We start from the raw sequence: 24,152 nt of genomic DNA, 5'->3' as shown, positions 1-24,152 counted from the left end.
TGGAAGCACCTTTGGAGGATTGGTTTTTGGCATGGCATGGCAGAACAGTTAAAACTGTGCTTGTAAATTGACACTGGAGGGAATTTCTTGTAGAGTGTGGCATGTTTGACCGCGGTTTGCCATGAATAAGTTTTTGAAGAGAAGTGAAGAATCCCACTCTGATGCAGATGTAGCCGAAAGAACAGAACATCAGAAGCAAAAAGCAAGGTTTGTACACAGACAGAGACAGCTACTTGGCCTTTTGATTTTTGTTTACTGTCTTGCCCTAATCCAGGATGCCTAATTTGAAAGGTGGACCTCTCAAATGCTGCAATGGTACCAAGTAAGTTGAGGTGCCATTTTAATACAAAGCACTGTTCGCTCTCCAGCAAGGACATACTGTACCTCAAGCACCTGAGAACATAAAATGTAAAGCAAAATCAACCTATGCTGATGTGTGCGAGTTTCAGATAACGCGCAGGAGGAAACTTATATGATGGTTGAGCTCATAACAAAATCAAACAGGCTGCACACCATTGCTGAAACCCTAATTCCGCGGACATGCAAAAGTATTGTGACGGTTATGTTGGGAGACGATGCTGCCAAAGAAATTAAAGTTCCTTTTTCTGTAAAATCAAACAGCGTGAGGGGAATTGTCAAGTGATATTGAACAGGTGCTTGAACAGAAATGTGTGGAAAATGTGTCTGGTAGATTGAGGACTCTAAAGATGTTAGTGGACTGCCAGCTCTTAGCCAATGTCAGGGGATTCTACCAAAGAGAATTTCTTCTGTTGAAAAGAATGGCCCGGTCATGCAATCAGAGAAGAAACCTACCGTGTCGCAACTACTGAGCTAGAGGGAAATAATCTTAGCGGGGCAAAGTGCAGTAGCATCTGCACTGATGGAGCAGCTTCCATAATGGTGCATGCAAGAAAGGATGTTCCTTAGTACTAAGAGGTGGAAAGGTTTGAGAGGTGGCAAGGACTGAGTCTTGTTAATTCACTGAACATCCAGCCAGCAAAGGAAGAAGCTGGAGCCAGTCTATCTTTAATCAGTTTATTCACAAAACCTGGTATAACATCAGTGCAAACTATTTTTCTTTCCACAGAGCCCCCACTCTCCACAGGTGGAAACTGGTTATTGTACCTTTCCTTAATTAGTACCAGTTGCTTTAAAATTATAACGAGAGCATGCACTTAAATAAAAGAAAAACACTGCAGATGCTGGAAATCTGAAATAAAAACAAAATGCTGGAGACCCAGCAGCATCTGTTGAGAAACACAGTTAACAGAAACATTAGCTGTTTTGCTCTCCACAGATGCTGCCAGAGCTGCTGAGTTTATCCAGCATTTCTGTTTTTCGTTTTTACTTCATATTATTATGATAGGGTATTGACTTAACTGACACAGCATTTGCAACATTAACGTCCTGGAGGAATTTTGTAGAAATTGAACGTGATTCTGTGTGGATGCATTGGGGAAGTGAACGGAGACTAGGGGTAGGATAGTATGTGGATAGCAGAGTCCAAGTTAGAACTGCTGCATGATGGACCATATGCCTTTATCACCAAAGAACACCTTGCATTGTTGACGGGAGTTATGGGCAGGAGAGGAGGCCAGGCAGGGAATGGAATAAACACACAGAAAGAGACCCTTCAGCCCATCCACGTCTGCATCAGCCAAAAAAGAAAATAAACTAGTGGTCTATTCCAATCCCACTTTCAAGAACCTGGTCTGTAGCCTTGCAGGTTACAGCACTTCAGGCACTGATCCAGGTATCTTTTAAATGAGTTGAGGGTTTCTGCCTCCATTACCAACTAGCCACGGAATTCCAGACACTCACCATCCTCTGGGTGAAGAGATTTTTCCCTCATGTCCCCTCTAATTCTTCTACTAATCACCTTTAGTCTGTGCCCCCTTGTATTTGACCACTTTGCTGGGGAAATTCTATCCAGGCCCCTCATAACTGTGTACACCTCCATTAAATCACTCTTCCGACTCCTCTGTTTCAAGAAAAACAGCCGAAGCCTATCCATTGTTTCCACATACTGCAATTTTCAAGCCCTGACAACATTCTTGTAAATTTTCTCTGTACTCTCTCCAGAGCAATAATGCCCTTCCTGCAATGTGGAGACTAGAACTACACATAAAGTTCTAGCAATGACCTAACCAGCGTCTTACAGAATTCCATTACATCCCTGCTTTTATATTCAATACCTCACCCAAGAAAAGCATTGCGTCTGCCTTCATTGCCACCTTATTTACCTGTAATGTCACCTTAAGGGACCTGTGGACATCCAAGGTGTCTCACTTCCTTTACCTCTCTCAAAATCCTCCTGTTTGTGGAGTATTCCCTTGCTTTGTCTGTCCTCCCCAAATGCATTATGTCACACTTCTCCGGATTGAATTCTATTTGACATTTTCCAACCCACTCAATCAAACCATCGATATAACTCGAGTCGAAAGCTATCCTCTTCACAATCATCTTCACAATCATCTACAAGTTTCCCAATCATGCCTCCCACCTTTCCACCCACAAAACTCCCATCGACCATTACCCTTTATTTTCTGATGTTGAGCCAATTTTGGCTCCAACTCACCACGTTACTCTGTATCCCATGGGCGTTTACTTTTCTGACCAGTCTGCCATTTGGGACCTTGTCAAATGCCTCCCTAAAATCCAATGCACTACCCTCATCGATCCACCTTATTACAGTCCTCTGACAGCTTTTTGGATTCCCATAAACTCTCCAGTCTGAGGTGGGTCTCAGGGAAAGTGGGTCTCAGGGAAAGTACCATTACTACATCAGGACATGGTAGTTTAGGTATCCAATGACAAATGTAGAGGGAAAGTGTGATGGAGGGCTGGAAATTATCCCGCATCTACCTCTAGCAAGGACAGGCCCTACTCTGCCCATGTTAAGAAGCTTCAGAATGAATGATTCGTAGGCTGAATGCAAAGGGGAGAAAAATGTCTCTTTCTTTTTCTATTTTTAAAAAATTTTAGAGTACCCAATTCAATTGGATTGTGGGGGTGAGACCCACGCAGGCACTGGGAGAATGTGGAAACTCCACACGGACAATGACCGGGTCCTCGGTGCAGTGAGGCAGCAGTGCTAACCACTGCACCACATTGCTGCCCAAAATGTCTCTTTTTAAGGTGAGTGCTTAAATGTTGGGATTATTCTCCTCAATAAACTAAAATGGCAGAGTTCCCCTGATGACTGAGGCTATTTTTTTTCATTTTCATTTAAAGATGGTCCCAGATTCCATCTCTCTGCTTTGTGCCAACTTCACTGACTTCTGCCAAAGTCATCATAGATAGCATACAAGAACTTCCCAAGTGCTGGAATTGATGACGTTGGATTGATGACTTCCATCTCTAACAGCTTGCAAATAACCACCATATAGATTGATGCATGAACGAACAAAGGCCACTTGGGTAGGTCGACCGGAGAGCAGCCTGGCTCTGTGACATTGTATCTCAGCATGAGGCAGCATGTGGCGGCAAATATTAAAGGAAGTAAGTTTGATGAACAAAAGGTCGCAAGCTGATTGTAACAGAGTAGCACCACTGCAGTTTTTAATGAATGGGGAGGTGCAAAGTCAAGATCGCAGCATGGGCCTTTGGAGGAGAATTTGTTTTTTGTTTTTTTAAAGAGGAATATCGTACCCAGAAATCTCTTACATTTGCTGGAAATTAGTTACAATAGTTATACTTGCAGCTTTGAGAGCCTGCTTTTATTCGTAGCACCAGAGCGGGCCCGAACATCTGAATCAAATATGGCAAACATGGACAACGGTTCACAACAAATAACTGCTGAAAAGATTGTGCATGAGACATTTTAGCTGCGATCCGACAATAGATTTGATAGGCTTCAAATTTAATGCTGCAATAAGAATGACTTAATATAGTGCCAATGAAGTTACAGGAAGCTGTCAGCTTTGTTTACCATAGCAGGCTGTTCTTATTGCTGCTCAACTGCAACTATTATTACACATGGGCATTGCAGTTAGTTTGCTTTCTATGATGGGAGATAAGCTGATGTTTAACAGGCTTTTATATATAAAAAAAAGTACTGTAGTCTCTTTAAGAAGTTGCTCTGATTGCAATTCAGCAGATACATCTATTTGACTTTTCTCTATAGAATTCTTCAAAAGCGGCAGCACGGTGGCCTAGTGGTTAGCACAGCTGCCTCACGGCGCTGAGGTCCCAGGTTCGATCCCGGCTCTGGGTCACTGTCCGTGTGGAGTTTGCACATTCTCCCTGTGTCTGCGTGGGTTTCACCCCCACAACCCAAAGATGTGCAGAGTAGGTAGATTGACCGCACTAAATTGCCCCTTAATCGGAAAAAATAATTGGGTAATCTAAATTTATTAAAAAAAAGAAGAAAAAAAAAGAATTCTTCAAAAGCAAACCGATTTGTATTTACCATGACTGGTTTCACAACTCACTGAATTTTAATAAAATAGCCGAACCAACCCACTAAAATATATTAGACATGTTAATACCAAAGAGAATATTCGCAAAGTTTACATTTCCGTTTTTCCAAAGGATCAATGTCTATCTGGCCATACAAGAAAAATACATTTTAAGTTGAAACATATTCAGAATACCTGCAACAGATCTCAAGAAAGTTGAGATTAGTTTGGCGATTCACACAGGGCTGTTGGGAGAGTGGGACTAATATTGGGGATTGACAGAGGGCAGTAGGGAGAGTAGGGAAAATGAGACCAAATATTATTTATAACCTTTTTAAAAAATATTAGACCAAGTATAAATCTTTGAGCAGCGGACACAAAGAAATACATAGGACAGGATTCTCCGTTGCCCGACGCCGATATTGTAATCGGCGATCGAGTGAAGAATCCCTTACACGTCCAAATGAGACACAGCCCCCTCCAAAATGGCGTCATCGCATTACGTGCCACACGCCGTTGGAAAGGCGTTGGAGCGTCATCGGAAACCCCTCCTCTGATGCTTCATCCCCAATGGGCCGAGTTCCCGATGGCACGGAACACATGCTATTTTCTTTGTTCGGGAGGGGCTTCGGCGAGGGTGTCATTATTTGGGTCTTTCCTTCAAAAACAGCACATGCCAACTTGTTTAGTATTTAAGGTGTAACTAATTATGCTGAACTCTTGTCCCACTTCCTATCTCTAGACTATCTTGGCTATCGCATTTCACAATGCAGTCACAAAAATAGGACAACAGACATGAATAGCACATCCTGCACTTCCAGCAGAAGTTAAACAGTCAGCTGAATTGCACCTTGACACATTAAGCCCAGAACCATCTTAGGAATGGACAACTTTAAGCATTTCATTGTGTCTAGCTTGTAGATTTGTACTATACCCATCTGTATGTAAAAAGAAACCATAACTTGAATCATTATATTAAAAGCAATCCTAATCTAGTGTACACTAATCTAGTATTTTACAGTTCCGAGTGTGTGCATAATGGGGACAAGACATTTTACAGAAGAGCTCACTGGTAATGGTCTGGAAGTGCTAATTGACAGGTGCAAATATATATGGGTCATCTGGATAAATGAAAGAGGTCGAAAAGTCATTTGCTTGGCAATAAGGTCTTCCTCTGTCAGAATCTGCCCATACTGTATTTCAATGAATTGTGCTGTGGTGGAAGCTATTAAATACTGGTATTTTTAGCTTGTGTTTTGCATTACATTATTCCAGAATTCAGTATAATTATCATCCACTGATTCAATGAAGCACAGAATTCAATCACCTTTCGAGCATATTGTGCTGTAATCAGACTGTTAAATGCCAAAGCTAGAGTTAAATTCTACAGCATCACTTTCATTCTTACTTCCAGTATCCAAATCACCAAGGAAGATTGTAAGTACAAAATATGTTCCTACCAGACACACGTCGAGTAAATCTGTTTATCACGGGAGCTGGAAAACAAAATGGAAGAATGCAACATTTTAGGCAATATTTAAGGAAATTTCACTGAGACCATTGATAATACAATTATATAGAAAGTTCAATGTAAATATCAACGTAGCAAAGTTTTACATATATTTCGCAAACATTTTTTCTGAAAGTTGTAAACAGCAAAAATATGTTTGTGTTACCATGCACCGTAAATCAATATGCAATTGGTACATTAACCCGATGACAAGTTTGCCACACTTCAATAAAAAATCTTTGAATTCTTGCGCTAAAGATATAGTAAGAAGTCACCTTGATAATAAATTAACAAGATTGAAAGCAAAGAACTATCACCACTGCAAGATCAAGGCGATGTTGACTTGTAAGCAGACGTGTAAAATTGATTCAATTTAAAACGTGTAATGAAAAGAAAAAAAATAATCGTACTAACAGCATAATCTTCATGAAAGTACGGGATCATGTCACAGCACGGGAGGCTATCCTGTCCATTATGCTGATACTAGATTTAAATTGCCATTATTCTAATCTTATTCCCTTGTATCATTGTCACATTACATTTTTGAAACATTTATTCAATTCCCATCTGAATATTGTGAGCATCTACCTCAATAACTTAGAGATAGAAGTGTTCCGTGTTCAAATAACCTGATGTTGAAAATATTGTTGCAGCCTCCCCCTTCATTCACCCTAAAGTTTGTCAATCAGGAGACACAATCCTCTCAGAAACCATTCAAATTTTTAAACCGTCCAACTTCCCCCTCACTTTCTCGATTCCTGTGAGCCCCAACTTTGAGCATTCCTTGATACTATGATTCTTAATTCCAGTGAATCATCAGTCAACCCTTTCCAGCAATGAAATAACAAATGCCCTGTACTTACTTGGAGTCTTCCCTTTTGCATTCAATGCTGCATATATACAAAGCCCATCTTTTGTCCACACTGTAGACTTCCTTTCATGAATTTTCCACATATACCCACTTTATATTATTTGCGCTGAATTGCATCTGCCACATATTTACATTCTTGTTCATCCACCATGTCTTCATCAATTCTTCCTCAGAGCCTGCCATGCCCTAATTTGGTATCAGTCAGCTAAATCATAATTACTCTGCTCCTTATCTGAAGGTCCAAGTAATACAAATGGAAATAAGCTGTCGGAACATGAAATCGCTGAGTGGATTACTACTTATATCCTGCCAATCGATTAAAGTGCTCATTTATCATTGGACCGGAAAATTTGTGGCCAGCTGGATATTGCCAAATAAATTTATTTCAATGCTAAATTTTAAAATGGAGTATCAGCACCACAGGCCAAATCAAGCACCAAATTCAAATCACACACTGGGTGCTTTTTCTTCTAAAACAAAACCTAATCAGATAAGCATAACAAGTGCTGCAAAGGGAGTTCTCAGTTTCTAGTGACCAATGTGCATTACCATAGATTATATAAGCAAGAAAATCTACGGGCGGGATTCTCTCTTGCCAGCTGGCCAGATTTCTCTCTCCAACGTTCTCCCCCCCCCCCCCCCCCCCCCCCATCCCCCCCCCCCCCCCCCACCCCCCCTCAGGGCTTGATTTCCAGCGACAGAGGCAGCTCACCATTGGCTGCCAGTGGGACCTTCCAGTCTCCACCAATCATGTCTAAAAGCTTTGCGTGGTTCGCCACTAGGGAGCCTGCAGCGTGTGGGAGTCACCATCGGTGGGACCAGATGATCCACCAATGGGAAAGGTTAGAAAATCCTGCCCTACATGAATTTCAGCAAGGTTTTCGACAAGTCCCAAGTGGAAGCTTGGTCAGAAAAGCCCATGGGATTAAAGCAAAAGTGCCAGGAAGTGAAGAATAATCATTAACAGGCATTTGTGTTACTGGGAAGCTGCTTCCAACTGGGTTCTGCAAGGCGCAATACTGGTTCCTTTGCTTTTCATGATATATCGTTGATTTTGACATAAAAGTGCAGGAGACATGATTAAGAAGTTTATAGATGATGCAAAAATGGCTATATGTTTAATAGTGAGCAAGAAATCAGCAGATTGTAGGAAGGTATCAATGTACTGTGTTGTGTTAGGTCCTTTTTACTTTACGAAGGAATCCACCAAACACTTTGACTTGTCTAAACCAGAATCTTTTGTCGAGTCTCATGTGGAAAAATAGCAATCAGATACAGAGCATATTATCATGGAGTCTGCTAATTATTCCTCTGGAACTTGCACCTAGCACTGACCGTTCACATGTATGTCTTATTACCCTCTCAATCTTCAATTCACGAGGTTCACTGCCATTGCAGAGCCTTTTTTGTTTTGAGGGATGGATGTTCAGATCCCAGAATCAGCTCCATGGCAGCCCGCACAGGGGAAGTGGCTCCAATACCCAAGAGCTCCCAGCCAAATGGAGAATTGATGTCCTGCACACCCCCATCAAGGAAACCCCTTCCTCCATGTGCTGCAGCTGCTATGTGCTGGGAAGTGGGGAGGTGACATTATTTTTTCATGAGATGTGGGATGTTGCCCATCCTTTTGCCCTTGAACTGAGTGGCTTGCTAGACCAGTTAAGAGTCAACCACATTACTGTGAGTCTGGAGTCATATGTAGGTCAGACCAGATAACCGTGGCAGCTTTCTTTCCCGAAAAGGACATCACTGAACCCGATAGGTTTTTACAGCAATCAAAAATGGTTTCATGGTCACTATTACTGAGATTAGCTTCAAATTGCAAATTTTATTCATTGAATTTAAATTGCACCAGCCAGGAAGGTAGGTCTTGAAGCTACATCCCCAGAGAATTACTCTGGGCCAGTGGCATAAGCCCAAAACAGCTAATTTGTGCTTTGTGTGAGGTGTACCAAGAAACAGCAGGTAAAGTGAAGCAGAAAGTGAGGAAAAGAAGAAACCATTCTCTCCATCTCCCTCCCGCCAATCACCTCATTTGCTCCTCAAGCTCCAGGTGCTACTTTTCTCCTGCAGCTAGTCCCCATTCCTCCCAAGCTCTCACCAACCACCACCCCCCACCCCTAAGCCAACACCGCCCACCCTTCCCCCACAAAACACCATGCAATTTTAAAGCACAACTCCCATATATCAATGTTACATACAATCTCAGACTCCTCTCCATGGCCACTCACTAATAAAATCAGTTTCACTTATCAATTTTAATCATTCTTTCATTTTTTGCTTTCTTGAAATAATTTAATATAGCCACTGGACATTTGGAAAGTAGATAGTTAGTGAACATCACAATTGTGTTGCACTTTTAGGGCGCAATCTTCCCAAAAGGGAACCCCTAGCAAATGCGTTTAGCGGTGTGTTTCCTGGCACTCGCAGTGGCGAGAAACCCATGGTTATTCAACGCTACTCATGTTGAATAAGGGGCCTAAATGGGAAACGCGCTGCCAAGGCAGCACATAGCCCCATTTCTTTGCCCCTCAGCCCTGTTTTTTGCCCTTTTTTTTTTTACACCGGGTAGCTCTGCTCGCCGGAACTGCCCGTTGTAGCGAGAGGTCGGGATGCTATTTTTAAATGGCGTCCTGATCTCCGAGGCCACAAAAAAAAAAAAACCCTTACCTCCCCCAGCCCAAAAGCAACATGGGAGTGTGTGTGTCTTCCCCCCCCCCCCCCCCCCCCGGTCCCCACCCACCCCCAACACCCATGGTGGCAACGCCGGCCCAATCGTGCGTTCACAGAAAATGCCATCCTGGCAGTGCCCTGCCAGCTGGCAGTGCCACCTAGGGACCTTGGCAGTGTCAGGATGGCACCCAGGTGGCACCAGCAGTGCCAGGGCAGCACCCTGTCCAGAGGGCATGCAGCTTGGGCCTGCAAAACCCTTGGAGACCCCCATGAGTGCCGTGCCACCTGGTCCCCCGTTTGTGGGGACCAGTACCAAACGTCGTTCACCGAAGGGATTGAGTCCCAAAACCTAAATACCTTGGAATCTGCACATTAGAGTAAAGCTAGCTGCCTTGCTCCAATATGCAGATTTGCCAAAAAGTGTGTGGGTAGGGGGGGGGATTCTCCTTGCAACATCTCACGAGATTGCGTTGAATCCCGCGAGCCATTGAGAGCCAGGTGGATCCTGGGAGCAGCGTGTCCCGGCTTTCATCGGCAACGCTGCACAACGGCAAGCTGCTTTTCCGGCACAGCGTGACCGGACGATCGCGCCCTTAGTACCAACAGGCAGGAATTTTCAATACTACAATGCTCAGCTGTATATGGAAGAAGGAATACAGATTTAAGATTAAGCGAAACATGCAGAAGAACATTTTTTTTAATGTATTTTATTACAAACATATATCAAAACAGGTTACAGTGAATAAACACCCCGGGAAACATACTTCACAACAATCAACTATACAGTCTGTACAGATTTTTCACCCCCCTCCCCCACGAAGAACAGCCCCTCAAACAATGTCACAAACATGCCCCACCTTTCCTCAAGCCCCCTGAAGAGCCCCTTAACTCATACTTTATCTTCTCTAATCTCAGGAAGTCGTACAGATCACCCAACCAAGCCGCTACCTCCAGTGGAGAACAACATTTTTGTACACAGCGAGTCGTAAGGACTTGGAACTTGCTGACCACAAGAGTGATGGAAGCAGAGGCAGTGATTTTGAAATGAAATTGGATGGCACGTTAAGGAAGAATGGGAGTGCAAGACTGGCTGGATAGCTGCATGTAGAGCAATCATTGGCACAATGGGACTATTACTCTATCGACCACATGCCCGCCCAACCTAGACTCAATAGGTGACGACAGAAAGGTAGCCAGTGATGAGCTCCATGGAAAAAGCAGGAAGGGATTTTGTTCAAAAATAATGCAGTTTAACCTTGGTCTGATTCCCAGCCCCATGTTAACACGTCCGCCATTGCTTACGGTACAGTACCTCAGAAACGCATCTGTTCTTCATATGGGTGCACTAGACAGCAAATTTCACCCCCATCCCCAGATGGAGATTCGTCTCAGGATAGGAACTCCTAATTTGAGGAAAATGAGTGAGATGTAATGTTGTAGAGTACAGTTTAATCCAACATCCATGGCGCTGGAGAAACTACCCCTGAAATAGAACAGTTTCTCTGCCACGATGGGTGTTGGGTCTGTCCCCTTATGACAGGGCCAGCTTGGGAACACTCATTGAGGGCTGGCATTTAAACAGCAGATTTTGAGTGAAAACAATAGGTAACATTTTAAACAAGTGTTTTAAAGGTATGTAGACTTTTTTTTTTTAAACTCTTTCTTTGCTCTTCTTTTAAGTTGGCATTTATTGTTGTTAATTATTAGTTTTATGATTAAAGGTGATTATTTATAAGTGAACAGAAATCTGCAATATATTATATAATTTTACATGTGGCATGCTTAAAAATGTTTGTATGTTTTAATTTAGATTATGGTCATAAGATTTTAAAAGCGCCCCAGGACTTTTTGCTATCACTGTCCTTGTAACATCAGATTTTTTAAAATTAGTGTTTATAGAATCATTGCAGTTCAGAAGAAAGCCATTCAGCCCATCAATTCTGCACTGACCCTCCAAAAGAGCACCCTACCCAGGCCCATACCTAAGCCCTGTTCCCATAACCCCACCTAGCCTTTGGACACTAAGGGGAAATTTAGCATGGCCAATCCACCTAACCTGCACATCTTTGGGCTGTGGGAGAAAACCGAAGCACCCGGAGGAAATGACGGTGGCACGGTGGTTAGCACTGCTGCCTCACGGCGCCAGGGACCCGGGTTCAATTCTAGCCTTGGGCGACTGTCTGTGTGGACTTTGTACATTCTCCCCATATATCTGTGGGTTTCCTCCGGGTGCTCTGGTTTCTTCCCACAGTCCAAAAATGTGCAGGTTAAGTGGACTGGCCATGCTAAGTTGTCCTTTAGTGTCCAAGGATGTACAGGTTAGATGAACAATGAAGTTATTGTGAAAAGCCCCTGGTCGTCACATTCCAGCACCTGCTCGGGTACGGAGAGAGGATTCAGAATTCACAGCTGGTACTGGAATTGAACACGCGCTGCTGGCCTTGTTCTGCATCACAAACCAGCTGTCTAGCCCACTGAGCTAAACCAGTGAAGGTTTTTGACAGTTGCTCATTGACAAGCTCAACATCCGAAAGCAGCAGCTGCTGAAGCGCAGTGTCCTAGCACCCATTTCCTCAGACATAATGTGCGGATGTCCTTTGGCAGTACTTAGGGGTGGGTGATGGATTTGCTATTATCAGACAGATAGATCACGTTAGCTTAATAATAATCTTTATTGGTGTCACAAGTGGGCTTACATTAACACTGCAATGAAGTTACTGTGAAAATCCCGTAGTCGCCACACTCCGGCGCCTGTTCGGGTACACGGAGGAAGGATTCAGAATGTCCAATTCACCTAACAAGCATGTATTTCGGGATTGTGGGAGGAAACCGGAGCACTTGGAGGAAACCCACGCAGACATGAGGAGAACATGCAAACCCTGCACTGACAGTGACCCAAATGGGAATCGAACCCGGGACCCTGGCAGTGTGAAGCAGCAGTGCTAACCACTGTTCTACCATTTCACCCCTAGGAGGCTTGCCTATATCAACTAAGGCATTAAACTTTGCGAAGCCTTTTGAAGTAATCACTGAGGCTTCTAAGGATGAACATTACTTCAGGAGACTCGTAAACAACTCAGCTTAAAATACATTGCAAAATGCATATGTACTTTAGCTCCAAAACAGCTGGAAAGACAGAAGTGCTATTGTCCTTGAAGGAGTCAATAGCACCATTGCTGAGGCCATGATCATCTGCAACCAACTCTGCTGGGCTACCCATGTGCTTAGAATGGCAGAGTCCCGACTGCCAAAGCAAATCTTCTTCACCCAGCTCAAGGAAGGATCCCGAACAAGAGGAGGACAAAGGAAGCTCTTCAAATACACCTTGTCGGCTTATCTCAAGAAACGGAACACAGATGTCAATGCCGGGAGACCTTTGCTCAGAAGAGACCTGCTTGGAGGAACCTCCTGACTGAAGGGTCACAATTCTTCGAGAACACCCGACGGCAAGGGGAAGCCCAGAAAAGGAGCCTGAGAAAGGAATACCCATGACTTAGCGTCCAAGGACCAATGCCACCTTTTGGAAACTCCAGCCAAGTGAATGATTAAAGATGCACCTCTCGGCTATGTTTATCAAACTGGAGAGGGTCAAGTTTGCCCTAAGGGGGTCGGTGCAGGGGTTCTTCCTGATGGAGCATTAGGGGGTGGTCAACTTCAGCAGCAACCCGGGGGTGGGGGAGATGGGCAGAGGTGTGTATTGTTCTCATGTTAATTATTTTTGTTAATTTATTGCTTTAGTATTTGGGGCGCGGGATTACTCTTTTGTTTTTGCTCTTTTCTTCTGTTTTGTTGGTTAAAATCTGTTGAAAATTTGAATAAAAATTATTTAAAAAAAAAAAAAGATGCACCTCTCGGATTTGATTCATCTACCCACGCAAGGACCCACAGAACCCGTGACCAGTAACACCGAGTATCTTAGGTGGATAATCATAACGTTTAGCAAGTGATCACCACATTCTACCCATTATAGTTCCTTTAACGGAATGAACATTCTCGTGACAAACCAAAGTTCTTTAAAAAAATAATTCTTTCACTTTCTGTTACTTCAAATTCACTTTATACAATAAAGTACCCCTTTTAATGGAATTAACAGCCCCATGACAAACCAAAGTTTAAAAAAATATATATCTTCCTGTCATTTTGTTTGCATTTTAAACATATTAATAAACACTAACACTAATAATATAAAACTTTAACCTACCAAAATAATGTCTCCTGATGTCTCCTGCCTCTGCTAGACTGAAATATTTCTGTGTAAATAAAAAGGTATAAAAACTCACCAAATATCCAGGTAAGTGGCCTAAGTTAGCTCAGCAGCTGGATTTTTCATACAGCAGCGCAGGGCTTCAAACAGGCAAAATAAAAACTGTCGAGAGTTTAAACACCACACACTTCCAGTGCACATGCCTGACCACCCGTACTTCTGGGTCGTCACGCCATGCAAGTGCGGCAGACAGTGACTTAAGTCACTAATAATGCAGGACGTTATAGGCCATTATAATGCAGGCTACACAGAATTGTCAATAATTGTCCATTCTTCGGTGAAGCTAGAATGGTGAATACAAGAGGAAAGTTTTGCAATTCTACTAAAATCTACCAGTATACTCTTATTTTTTGCACATGCACACACTTCCCTGTCTAATAAACTGACTTCCAGGGGAGGTCACAGTGCCCCTCAACCAGGCTGATCACCTGGAACATTAGAGGGTTAAAAGGGCCGGGAAAGAGGACGCTGAAAGCGGACGTGACAATGCTTCAGGAGACTCACCTGAAGGTAGCTGACCAGGTCAGATTAAGGAAGGGCTGGCTTAGCCAGATCTTCCATTCAGGGCTGGACACTAAAATCAGAGGGGTTGCGATTTTGGTCAACAAACAGGTGCAGTTTGAGGTGGAAAGCACAATCTCGGATGGAGGAGGCAGATTTGTCATGGTGAGTGGCAAGCTTGAGGGGATAAGGGTAGCTAGTCTTGGTCAATGTATATGCCCCAAATTGGGAAGATGTGGAGTTTATCAAGAGACTGCTGGGGAAGATACCTGACCTGGACTCGCACAGGCTGATTATGAGAGGGGACTTTAACACAGTTCTTGACCCCGGCCTAGACCGGTCATGTTCAAGAACGGGTAGGATGCAGGCAATGGCAAAAGAACTGAGGGGGTTCCTGGAGCAAATTTGGGGGGTGGGGGGGGCTGATAGAATTAGTTCTATTCACACGTCCATAAGGTGTATTCCCGAATTGATTTTTTTCATCATGAGCAGGGATTTGTTAGTGGGGGTGACAGACATAGAATATACGGCGATCGCTATCTCGGACCATGCTCCGCACTGGGTTGATCTGCAGGTCTGCAAGGAAAGTTTTCAGCGCCCTCAATGGAGGCTGGAGGTTGTTTTGTTGGTGGACGAGGCGGTATGTGAGAGGGTGAGGAAACGTATGCAAAACTACCTGCAGGTCAATGACACAGAGGAAGTCTCAGCGGTGGTGCTCTGGGAAGCGCTGAAGGCGGTGGTGAAGAGGGGAGCTGATTGGGGATCCGGCAGGGCTGAACAAGCAGGGACTTCTATAGCAAGCTTTACACCCCGGAACCCCCAGTCAGTCAATCCGTGGAGGCCTTTGCCAACTTTCTATTGCCACTTCCAAAATAGAGGATTATTTCGATACAAAGGGTCTGATTGGACTTCAAGTGTTTGACCTGGAGAGCAGTGGCATTTCAACAGATCACCCCACTGCCCTATTTGGTTCAAAAATACACTTTTGATTTTTCACACCTCTTCTACACCCCCGCCGCAAAAGCTCTGTTTAAAACAGATTTCAACCTTTGTGAACTCAGTTTAAAATAAGATCATAACCAGCTCTTCTGCAGCAAAATGGTTACGCATCCTCAAACATAAACTTGGACCTCTGAAACCAGTAGGTGTAATAATAGTCTTTATTATTGTCACAAGTAGACTTACATTAACACTGCAATGAAATGGGCAGCACGGTGGTGCAGTGGTTAGCATTGCTGCCTACGGCGCTGACGACCCGTGTTCGAATCCCGGCCTTGGGTCACTGTCCGTGTGGAGTTTGCACATACTCCCAGTGTCTGCGTGGGTTTCACCCCCACAACCCAAAGGTGTGCAGGGTAGGTAGATTGGCCACGCTAAATTGCCCCTTAATTGGAAAAAATAATTGGGGACTCTAAATGGTTTAGCTCACTCAGCTAAATCGCTGGCTTTTAAAGCAGACCAAGCAGGCCAGCAGCACGGTTCGATTCCCGTACCAGCCTCCCCGGACAGGCGCCGGAATGTGGCGACTAGGGGCTTTTCACAGTAACTTCATTGAAGCCTACTCGTGACAATAAGCGATTTTCATTTCATTTCAAATTTATTTTTTAAAAAACAAAAAAAACTGCAATAAAGTTACTGTGAAAAGCCTCTAGTTGCCACATTCCGGCGCCTGTTCGGGTACACAGAGGGAGAATTCAGAATGTCCAATTCACCTAACAAGCAGGTCTTTCAGGACTTGTATGAGGAAACCCACGCAGACACAGGGAGAAGGTACAGATTCCGCACAGACAGTGACCCAAGCTGGGAATTGAACCTGGGACCCTGGCACTGTCACAACAGTGCTAAACACTGTGCTAACATGTCACCCCATAATATACTATCGAATTCCAAAAAACATTCAAGAAGGTGCCACACAAGATAAGTGGCGGCAGCACAGTGGCACAGTAGTTAGCACTGCTGCCTCACAGCTCGAGGCACCCGGGTTCAATTCCAGCCTCGGATGCCTGTCTGTGTGGAGTTTGCACTTTCTCCCCGTGTCTGCTTTGGGCTTTGATGAGGCCAGTCCTGGAATACTGTGAGAAAATTTGGTGTCCATATTTAAGGAAAGATGCACTTGCATTGGAGGCAGAACAGTAAAGGTTCACTAAACTGACATTTGGGATGAAAGACTGAGTAAGTTAGATCTTATATTCTCTGGAGTTTATAAGAATGAGAGGTGATCTCATTGAAAGATTCAAGATTACGAAGGGGCTTGACAGAGTGCTTCCCCTCAGCCTAGGCTGGGGAATCTAGAACAAAGGTGCACATTTTCAAGATAAAGGGAGAGATCATGAGGGACCGAGATGAGGAAACATTTCTTCATCTCAAAGGGTTGTGAATCTTTCAAATCCTCTTCCTCAGTAGGTTGTCGGTATGCCAACCTTCAACATATTTCAGGCCAAGGTAGAGGTTTTGATTTTTCAGGGAATCAATGGGTGTGGGAAGTGGAGCGGACAGAAAAGTACAGCAGAAGCACAAGATAGCCATGATCATATTGATGAGCAGGCTCGACAGGACATGTGAACTTTCCTGCTCCGCTTTCTGACATGATATTCTTATCAACAATGCGCACATGCATACTATGGAAAGCCTTGTACAGAGACACTCCTTGAATCATAAATTTGAGTAACTCTCAACGTAACTACCTATGTAAATATTTATAATAACGATGTCCGATGTAAACATTTACCCATCATGTTGGAGTTACATGCTTCCCACCAAACCATTCAGCACCTTCTGGCTGCCTGCCTAAGTTTTGTTTTTTTTATATTTTATTTCTGGCTGCCTGCAATCTGGATGTCTTCACAACACAGAGGCCCAGCCCCACTTGCATTCCTAGCTACGTCTGTGCTCGCCAGTTTCTCTGCTATTTCCCCTCAGGCTCCAGAAAAAAATTCTGCCTCCCCATTGTCGTTCCTGCTCTCTTGAGCTCAATCCAGTCCCACACTCCACTGATTTTAACTCTGTCCCACACAGATTTCCCACCCCAAATTAAAAATGTTATCCCTCTCTGTATTGAACCTCGACTCTTGAAACACTCAGCGCTTCCTCCTCTTTGACCCCTTCTTGAAACTGTCTGCAACATGCTCCAACCTTCTCAACCAATCCTGTGGCTGTGACTCTTCAACGTTTTGCAGCCTATCCAACCAGCAGTTTCCTAACCCCAGCCAAACCCTGTCGCTGGCCCCAATTCTTGGAATCCGCCTAATCCCTGAAATTTAGCCTAGATCCTTCAAAGTTTTAATTCACTGCAGCTTCCCACTCACCAGTTCCACATTCCTTGCCCAGACTGCGTAAACATATTCCTTCACTCACCAACTCCAAGCCCTACAGTTGTTAACTTTTATTTCCACCTGGGATTATCCACTAATTTTGAAATGGGTTGAAAATAGAAAATGCTGGATAAATTTAGCAGCAGGTCTGACAGTATCAGTGGACAGAGGAACAGAGTTAACATTTAGAGACTCTTCATTTTATCCCTTATTATGTTTGGGCTGAACAGTGGCAAATGGAATTTAACCCTGAAAGTGGGAGGGTGCATTTTGGGACAACCAACAAGGCAGAGGATTACACACTGAATAGCAGGATGCTACGAAGTACAGAGGATCAGAGGGACCTAGGGGTACCTGCCCAAAGGTCCCTGAAGGCAGCAGGACAGGTAGATACAGTCTATGGGATACTTACCGTTTTTGGCAGAGGCCTAGAACATAAGAAGCAGGGAGATTATGATGAAGGTTAAACTACAGCTGGCATGCGGTGTGCAGTTCTGCTCGCCACACTACAAGAAGGATGTGACAGCACTAGAAAGGGCGCAGAGGAGATTCACCAGGCCGTTGTCAGTGTGGTGATGTGCATATGCATAGCAATATATATTGTTGGATGTACGACTTCCTACCAGCAGGTGGGGGTGATGATCCACCATGTGAATTCACAGATCGGCAGTCAGTAGCAAGTCGTACCAGAGGACAGTCGAATTAGAAGAATTCACCTATTTGTTACTGTTTGTATTACAGCTCATTAGTTATCTTTCCACGTGTTCATCTTACTAGATGTTTAGTGTGCATCTTTACCACAGCCACAACACAAAACATATAGTCTGGGCTGGAGAGTTTCAGCTATGACGAGAGGGTGGCTAAACTGAGGCTATTTTCCTTAATGTGGGACATAGATAGGGTAGATAGGAAGAAACTTTTTCCCCCTCGGTACAGGGGTCAATGACCAGGGGGCATAGATTTAAGGTACAGGGCAGGAGATTTAGAAGGGGTTTGAGGAAAACTTTTTTCACCCAGGAGGATGGTGGTAATCTGGAACTCACTGCAGGAAATGGTGGTAGAAGCGAGAACCCTCACAACATTTAAGACGCATTAGATGAGCACTTAAATGCCGTAGGATGCAAGGCTACAGACCAAGTGCTGCAAAATGGGATTAAAGATAGGTGCTTGATGGCTGGTATAATCATGATGGACGAAAAGGCCTCTTTCTGTGCCGTAAAGCTCTGACTTTAAGAAGGTAGACTGGCTCTTTGATGGAAAATTAGTCTCAGTTACTGCAGCAATTAACAGGCCATTCTTGCAAATAAAAAAAGGAACAATAGAAAATGGTATTTCATAAAGCAACATTCTGTGCAATTCTCTTTGCCCCTAGGTACTGCAGATTTGACACATTTTGGAAGATTTCTTCTAATTTTTATAAATCTGTATTTTCCCTAGTGCAGTCATGATGATTGTTGGAGTTTATGGAGATCTAACTATGGAAAATATTAGAGAAACATTCACAAAGTCACTTAGAAATTAAAGCCAACTCCTATTACCACCATAATTCTTTTTAAAATTATGTTAAAAATAGACATGTTTTGCTCCATCTGCATGACAGCATTAAGAGAATAGAAAGACCTTGGAGTCTGTCGGGAAGCCAGGATTTAAAACTATAAACCATCAGGTCTGTTGCACACGTATTTTTGGCTCACTCAATATTGACAGATGTTTTCTTTTCCAAATCCCTTTCTCTTGACGTTGCATTAAAGCCTCTTCAAATAAAGACTGGATGTGCCAGCTCTTTGGTTAAATGTACTTCAATGATATTCAAATCACTTTTTCCCCAAAATTTATCAAGAAACATTTGTGATTGTTACTTGTACACATTAGCCGTTCAGCTTTGCAATGCTTAAAACCATATGATAAAATATCCAAACTCCAGTATGCATTTATTGAAAAAATTAAGTTAGGAGGACTGAACCAAGTTTGAACGTTTAATACAAGTTGGATGCTCAGCTTTCCACACACAGTGCACTCCCCACCGCTTGCACTAGAACTATCAAAATCCTACAGTAGGTTTGATGTGAAACCTGATAAGAGCACTAAAAATGATTACTCATAAGGTTCCACTGCAATGTTTGAGTGATCCAGTTTAAGGCAAAATAATTATTAAACCTCTTTCTAAATGTTGGAAAGTCCAAGGAACTGATCATCAACTTCAGGCAGCGTAGCACGACACACACCCCTGTCTACATCAATGGCGCCGAAGTGGAGATGGTCAATAGCTTTAAGTTCCTGGGGGTCACCATCACCAGCAGTGTGTCCTGGTCCACTCACGTTGATGCAACAGTCAAGAAAGTCCAACAACGTCTCAACTTCCTATGGAAGCTAAAGAAATGCGGCATGTCTGCATCGATTCTCACAAATATCTACAGATGTTCCATAGAGAGCATCCTATTCGGCTGCATCACAGCTTGGTACGACAACTGCTCGGCCCAAGATCACAAGAAACTGCAGAGTGTGGTGAACTCAGCCCAACGCATCACACAAGCTTGCCACCCTTCCATTGATTGCATCTACACCTCCCGCTGCCTCGGGAAGGCAGACAGCAGTGTCAGAGACCCCTCCCACCCTGGCTTTGCCCTCTTCCAGACCCTTCCGTCAGGCAGAAGATACAGAAATTTGAAGACCCTCACATCCAGGAATAGGAACAGCTTCTTCCCCACAGCTACTAGACTCAACGTCTCTCCCTTGGACTGATCTGTTCCCTGTAAGATCACTATTCACGACACCCTATGCTGCTCTCCAATCACTATTTCTTGATGTACCATTTATCAATCTACTCTGTCGATTATTCTTTTGTCTACTATGTATGTACTGTGTACGTTCCGTTAGCCGCAGTAAAATACTATTCAATGTACTTCGGTACATGTGACAATAAATATCAATCAATCAAAAAACGGAAAAAATAAACCGGTAGGGCTGTGTAAAGAACAGGGCCAAAATGCCACTCTTAATTATAATTATAATAATTATCTTTATTAGTGTCACAAGGAGGCTTATATTAACACTGCAATGGAGTTACTGTGAAAAATTCCCTAGTCGCCACACTATGTCACCTGTTCGGGTACACTGAGGGAGAATTCAGAATGTCCAATTCAGCCAACAAGCACGTCTTTCGGGACGTGTGGGAGGAAACCGGAGCTGCCGGAGGAAACCCACGCAGACACAGGGAGTACGTGCAGACTCCGCACAGACAGTGATCCAAGTCAGGAATCGAACCTGGGTCTCTGGCGCTGTAAAGCAACAGTGCGAACCACTGTGCTACCATGCCGTCCATAGATAAAGATTGACATGCGGAATGGGAATATTGAGTTTACTGGGCAGACGTATAGACTGAAAAGGGGGCATTGCCCACGCAAGAGCTGAAAGATAAGAACTGGCTCGGTAAATCTGAAAGTATAACCAGATGTGAAGGAATTTTCTGAATCCACTCCACAGCAGAGATACAAGTAATTGGCCTGGGAATCCTGCTATAGAAATAATTTGCCAGACGAACAGCAAATTGCATCAGGTCCAGATGCACAGTTCAATGTGGAGGTCAGAAAGTGCCCTGCTCCTTTAGAAGCTGTGCTATAATTGATAGCTCAGGTGGGTTTTGTTGCCTCCATGCGCAGGTCTCATGTTTTACTCTGGGCGGGGTTTAGGAGCATGGGTTTGGGTTATAGTGCAGAAATCAAGAAGTGCAGACTTCTTCAACCATCTTTGGGTTGCCAGTGTGGATATATTTCTTGCATTAAATTTGGAGATGTAAATACTAAACTGGGGGCATTTAACATAATATTAACCGTGAAAGGAATATTGTTCTATGATAATGTAACTGAACGTGGCCCTAACAGTCCATTGTTTCAGCTTCAATATATAATGCGAAATAAATTAGAATTTTATGTCTGTATACTTTTAGAATCAATGTTTCGCAAAGCAGCCCAGAAAACTGTGAAACCTGATGGATATGGAGCAGGCCAGTGAATCCCCTCCCTTCGTGAACCCCCTCTGACCGTGCTCTTCCTTCCAACCACAACATTAATCCCACTGCTCTGAAGAGTCAAATGGACTCGAAACATTATTTCTTTCTCTCTCCAAAGATGCAGGCAGACCTGCACTTTTTGGTGTATTTGTTATTCTTGTTAATCTCACAGCTCCTTGACTGCAGCCTTTGATACCCAGCATAAAGCCGGATTTGCACGATAGATACCCACTAAAATCATCAGAAAACATGAGGGTTTGTCCAGTGGTATGTCTTCACTCCTGCCAAACAAGCTCACTGGCTCCGAAAGTGGCGAGGCTCATTTCTTCAGATGTTTAACTACTGTGGCAGATTGAAAAGTGTGCTTTTTCTTTGAATTTTTTGGCTTTCTCACTCTCGGCCTTTCAATGTCACCATTATGTCTCTCCATTTTGCCTGCTGCATACGATTTAACATTTCTCTTATATGTATTAATGACTTATACCTAGATGTGTAGAGCATAATTTAAAAATTTGGGAATGACACAAACTATGGAAACACTGAACCAGTTTTCTTTTATCCCATCCTGAAATTTACAAAGCCATGCGCAGAGTGGATAGGGCAAACCCTTAATCCATCTCATTGTTTGCTCCAAACACCAATTCAAATTCAAATTGAAGCCAACATCTATAAGAGAGACAAGATCCAAGCTGACAAGAAAAAGCATTGCCCCTCATCTTGGGCTTGATCTTAGCCAAAAGGCCAAGAAACGATGGAAGCACTGAACCATGTGGAGGATCATGTAGAACTTCAAAAGGACATAGGTTGGTGGAATGGGCAAACATGTGGCAGATGAAATATAGTGCAGAGACATGTGGGAAGAACATGGAGACAAAACAAAGGGTACAATTCAAAAGTCGATGCAGGGGCAGAGGGATCAGTGCACATGTGCACAAATAAAGCATTGGGCATCCTTTGCTTTATAAATAGGGCACAGAGTACAAAAGCAATGAAGCTACGTTAAACCTGCATAAAACACTAGTTCAGAGCTGGGTCAGAGGGGTTGACTCCCAATGGGTCAGAATGGAGGAGAGTTTGGGTAGGGGGGTCAGGATTGAAGTTACTAGCGACAACGCCGCTCCCGACGGCCCCGGGGAGATACTCAGTGAGTCCGGTAGTAATAGCTTTGTTGAGAATTTGGAGGCAGTTTCGACAGCACTTTGGGTTGGGGGCAGGGTCAAGGGAAATGCCAATTCGGGGGAACCATAGATTTGAGCCAGGGAACTGGGATGGAAATTTTCGGAGATGGGAGGAGAAAGGAATAGGACACTGAAAGATTTGTTTGAAATTTGCTGAAATTCTTGACGCTGGAAAAGGTCAAATTTGAACTGAGGGGAAGGATAGAGGGGTTCTACAATTCATGGGCGTTGTTGATTATGCACTTTCTAGAATTGGATCACATCAAACATTAGGTGGGGGGGGGGGGGGGGGGGGGGGGTGAGGGGACTGGATGTGTTAATGGTGGCTATGGATGATTCCCGATTCCTTTTTGTCATCTTTTTATGTAAACATGCAGGCTAATGTCTGGGGTTTGGTGGGAGGATGGGATCATTGTTATTGATATGGAGATTGACATTACCTTCGTTACTGATTATTGTTGGGTGTAAATTTGGGAGAAAGTGTGAAAAAGGAAGAAAATAAAAATTATTTTTTATTTAAATAAAACACTGGTTCAACCTCAACTTAAGTACTACATTCATTTTTGGGCACCAGATTTTAGGAATGATGTGAAGGCTTTAGAGAGGGTGCAGAAACAATTCACAAGAATGGTGCCAGGGAAAAAGAACATCAGTACGTATACAGATTGGAGAATAGTTGGCACTGGTTTCTTTGGAGAAAAGAAGGTTCAGATGAGATTTGATAGAGATGTTCGAAATCATGAGGGGTCTAGACAGAGTCAAGGGGGAGAAACTGTGGAAGGATTTAGAACCAGAGGGCACAGATTGAGGTAGTTGGCAAAAAAGCAATGGCAACAGGAGGAAAACCCTTTCATGCAGCAAGTGTTTAGTGTCTGGAATATGCTGCTCAGAAGGATGGTGGATGGAGGATCAATGGAGGCTTTCAAAAGGGAATGCACAATTATCTGAAAGAGAAAAAAATGCCAGGGCCATGGAAAAAGGTAGGGGAGCGGCATTAAGTGAATTGCTCCTTCAGAGGACCAGGCAAAGTTACGACAGGCTAAACGGTCTCCTTCGGTGCTTGTAACCATATTCTAACTGACGCTTTCTGGTTCAGGCTCTGGTCTCCTCATAAATGATTCTTCAATCTTATTGGTGCTGTTTGCATAGGTGCCAGGTTCGCTTAAGAGAATGCTGCACTAAAATGTAAACATGGCAAGGTCAAATGCAAAATCCCAGAGAGAATCTGTGAATGAGTGCATGTGTAATGAAAGGTTAGTGTCGCTCATTTGCCACTAAGATCAAAATCCAGCCCAATAGAATCATGAAGGCAACATCGTAGTAGAAATGGTATCCAAGCCAAAGGACTACGCAACCTCGGGGGAGATGTAAGGAAGGTGGGGAAACCACAAGAGAAGGGGGGGCGGGGGCTAAAACTCAGCTGAAGCCAAAAGGG

General features: G+C 43.6%; 1 protein-coding gene across 2 annotated transcripts in view; it reads right to left on the bottom strand.

Annotated features, from left to right (window-relative positions):
* Positions 1–24,152, bottom strand: part of LOC119973365 (cAMP-dependent protein kinase type II-beta regulatory subunit-like) — a 143,459-nt gene that overhangs the window by 104,184 nt on the left and 15,123 nt on the right. The window contains exons 2-3 of one of the 2 annotated variants that reach the window (XM_038811346.1): positions 13,656–13,704; positions 5,861–5,896 (exon numbers count right to left, since the gene is read on the bottom strand). In XM_038811346.1, the coding sequence (XP_038667274.1) occupies positions 5,861–5,896; positions 13,656–13,704 (85 nt within the window). The remainder of the gene's footprint in view (positions 1–5,860; positions 5,897–13,655; positions 13,705–24,152) is intronic. The other variant, XM_038811344.1, reaches the window with a different exon arrangement.

The sequence above is a fragment of the Scyliorhinus canicula genome, chromosome 11 (genome assembly GCF_902713615.1).
Source record: "Scyliorhinus canicula chromosome 11, sScyCan1.1, whole genome shotgun sequence".
Lineage (NCBI taxonomy): Eukaryota > Metazoa > Chordata > Chondrichthyes > Carcharhiniformes > Scyliorhinidae > Scyliorhinus > Scyliorhinus canicula.
This window is presented reverse-complemented; position numbering and strand designations above follow the sequence as displayed.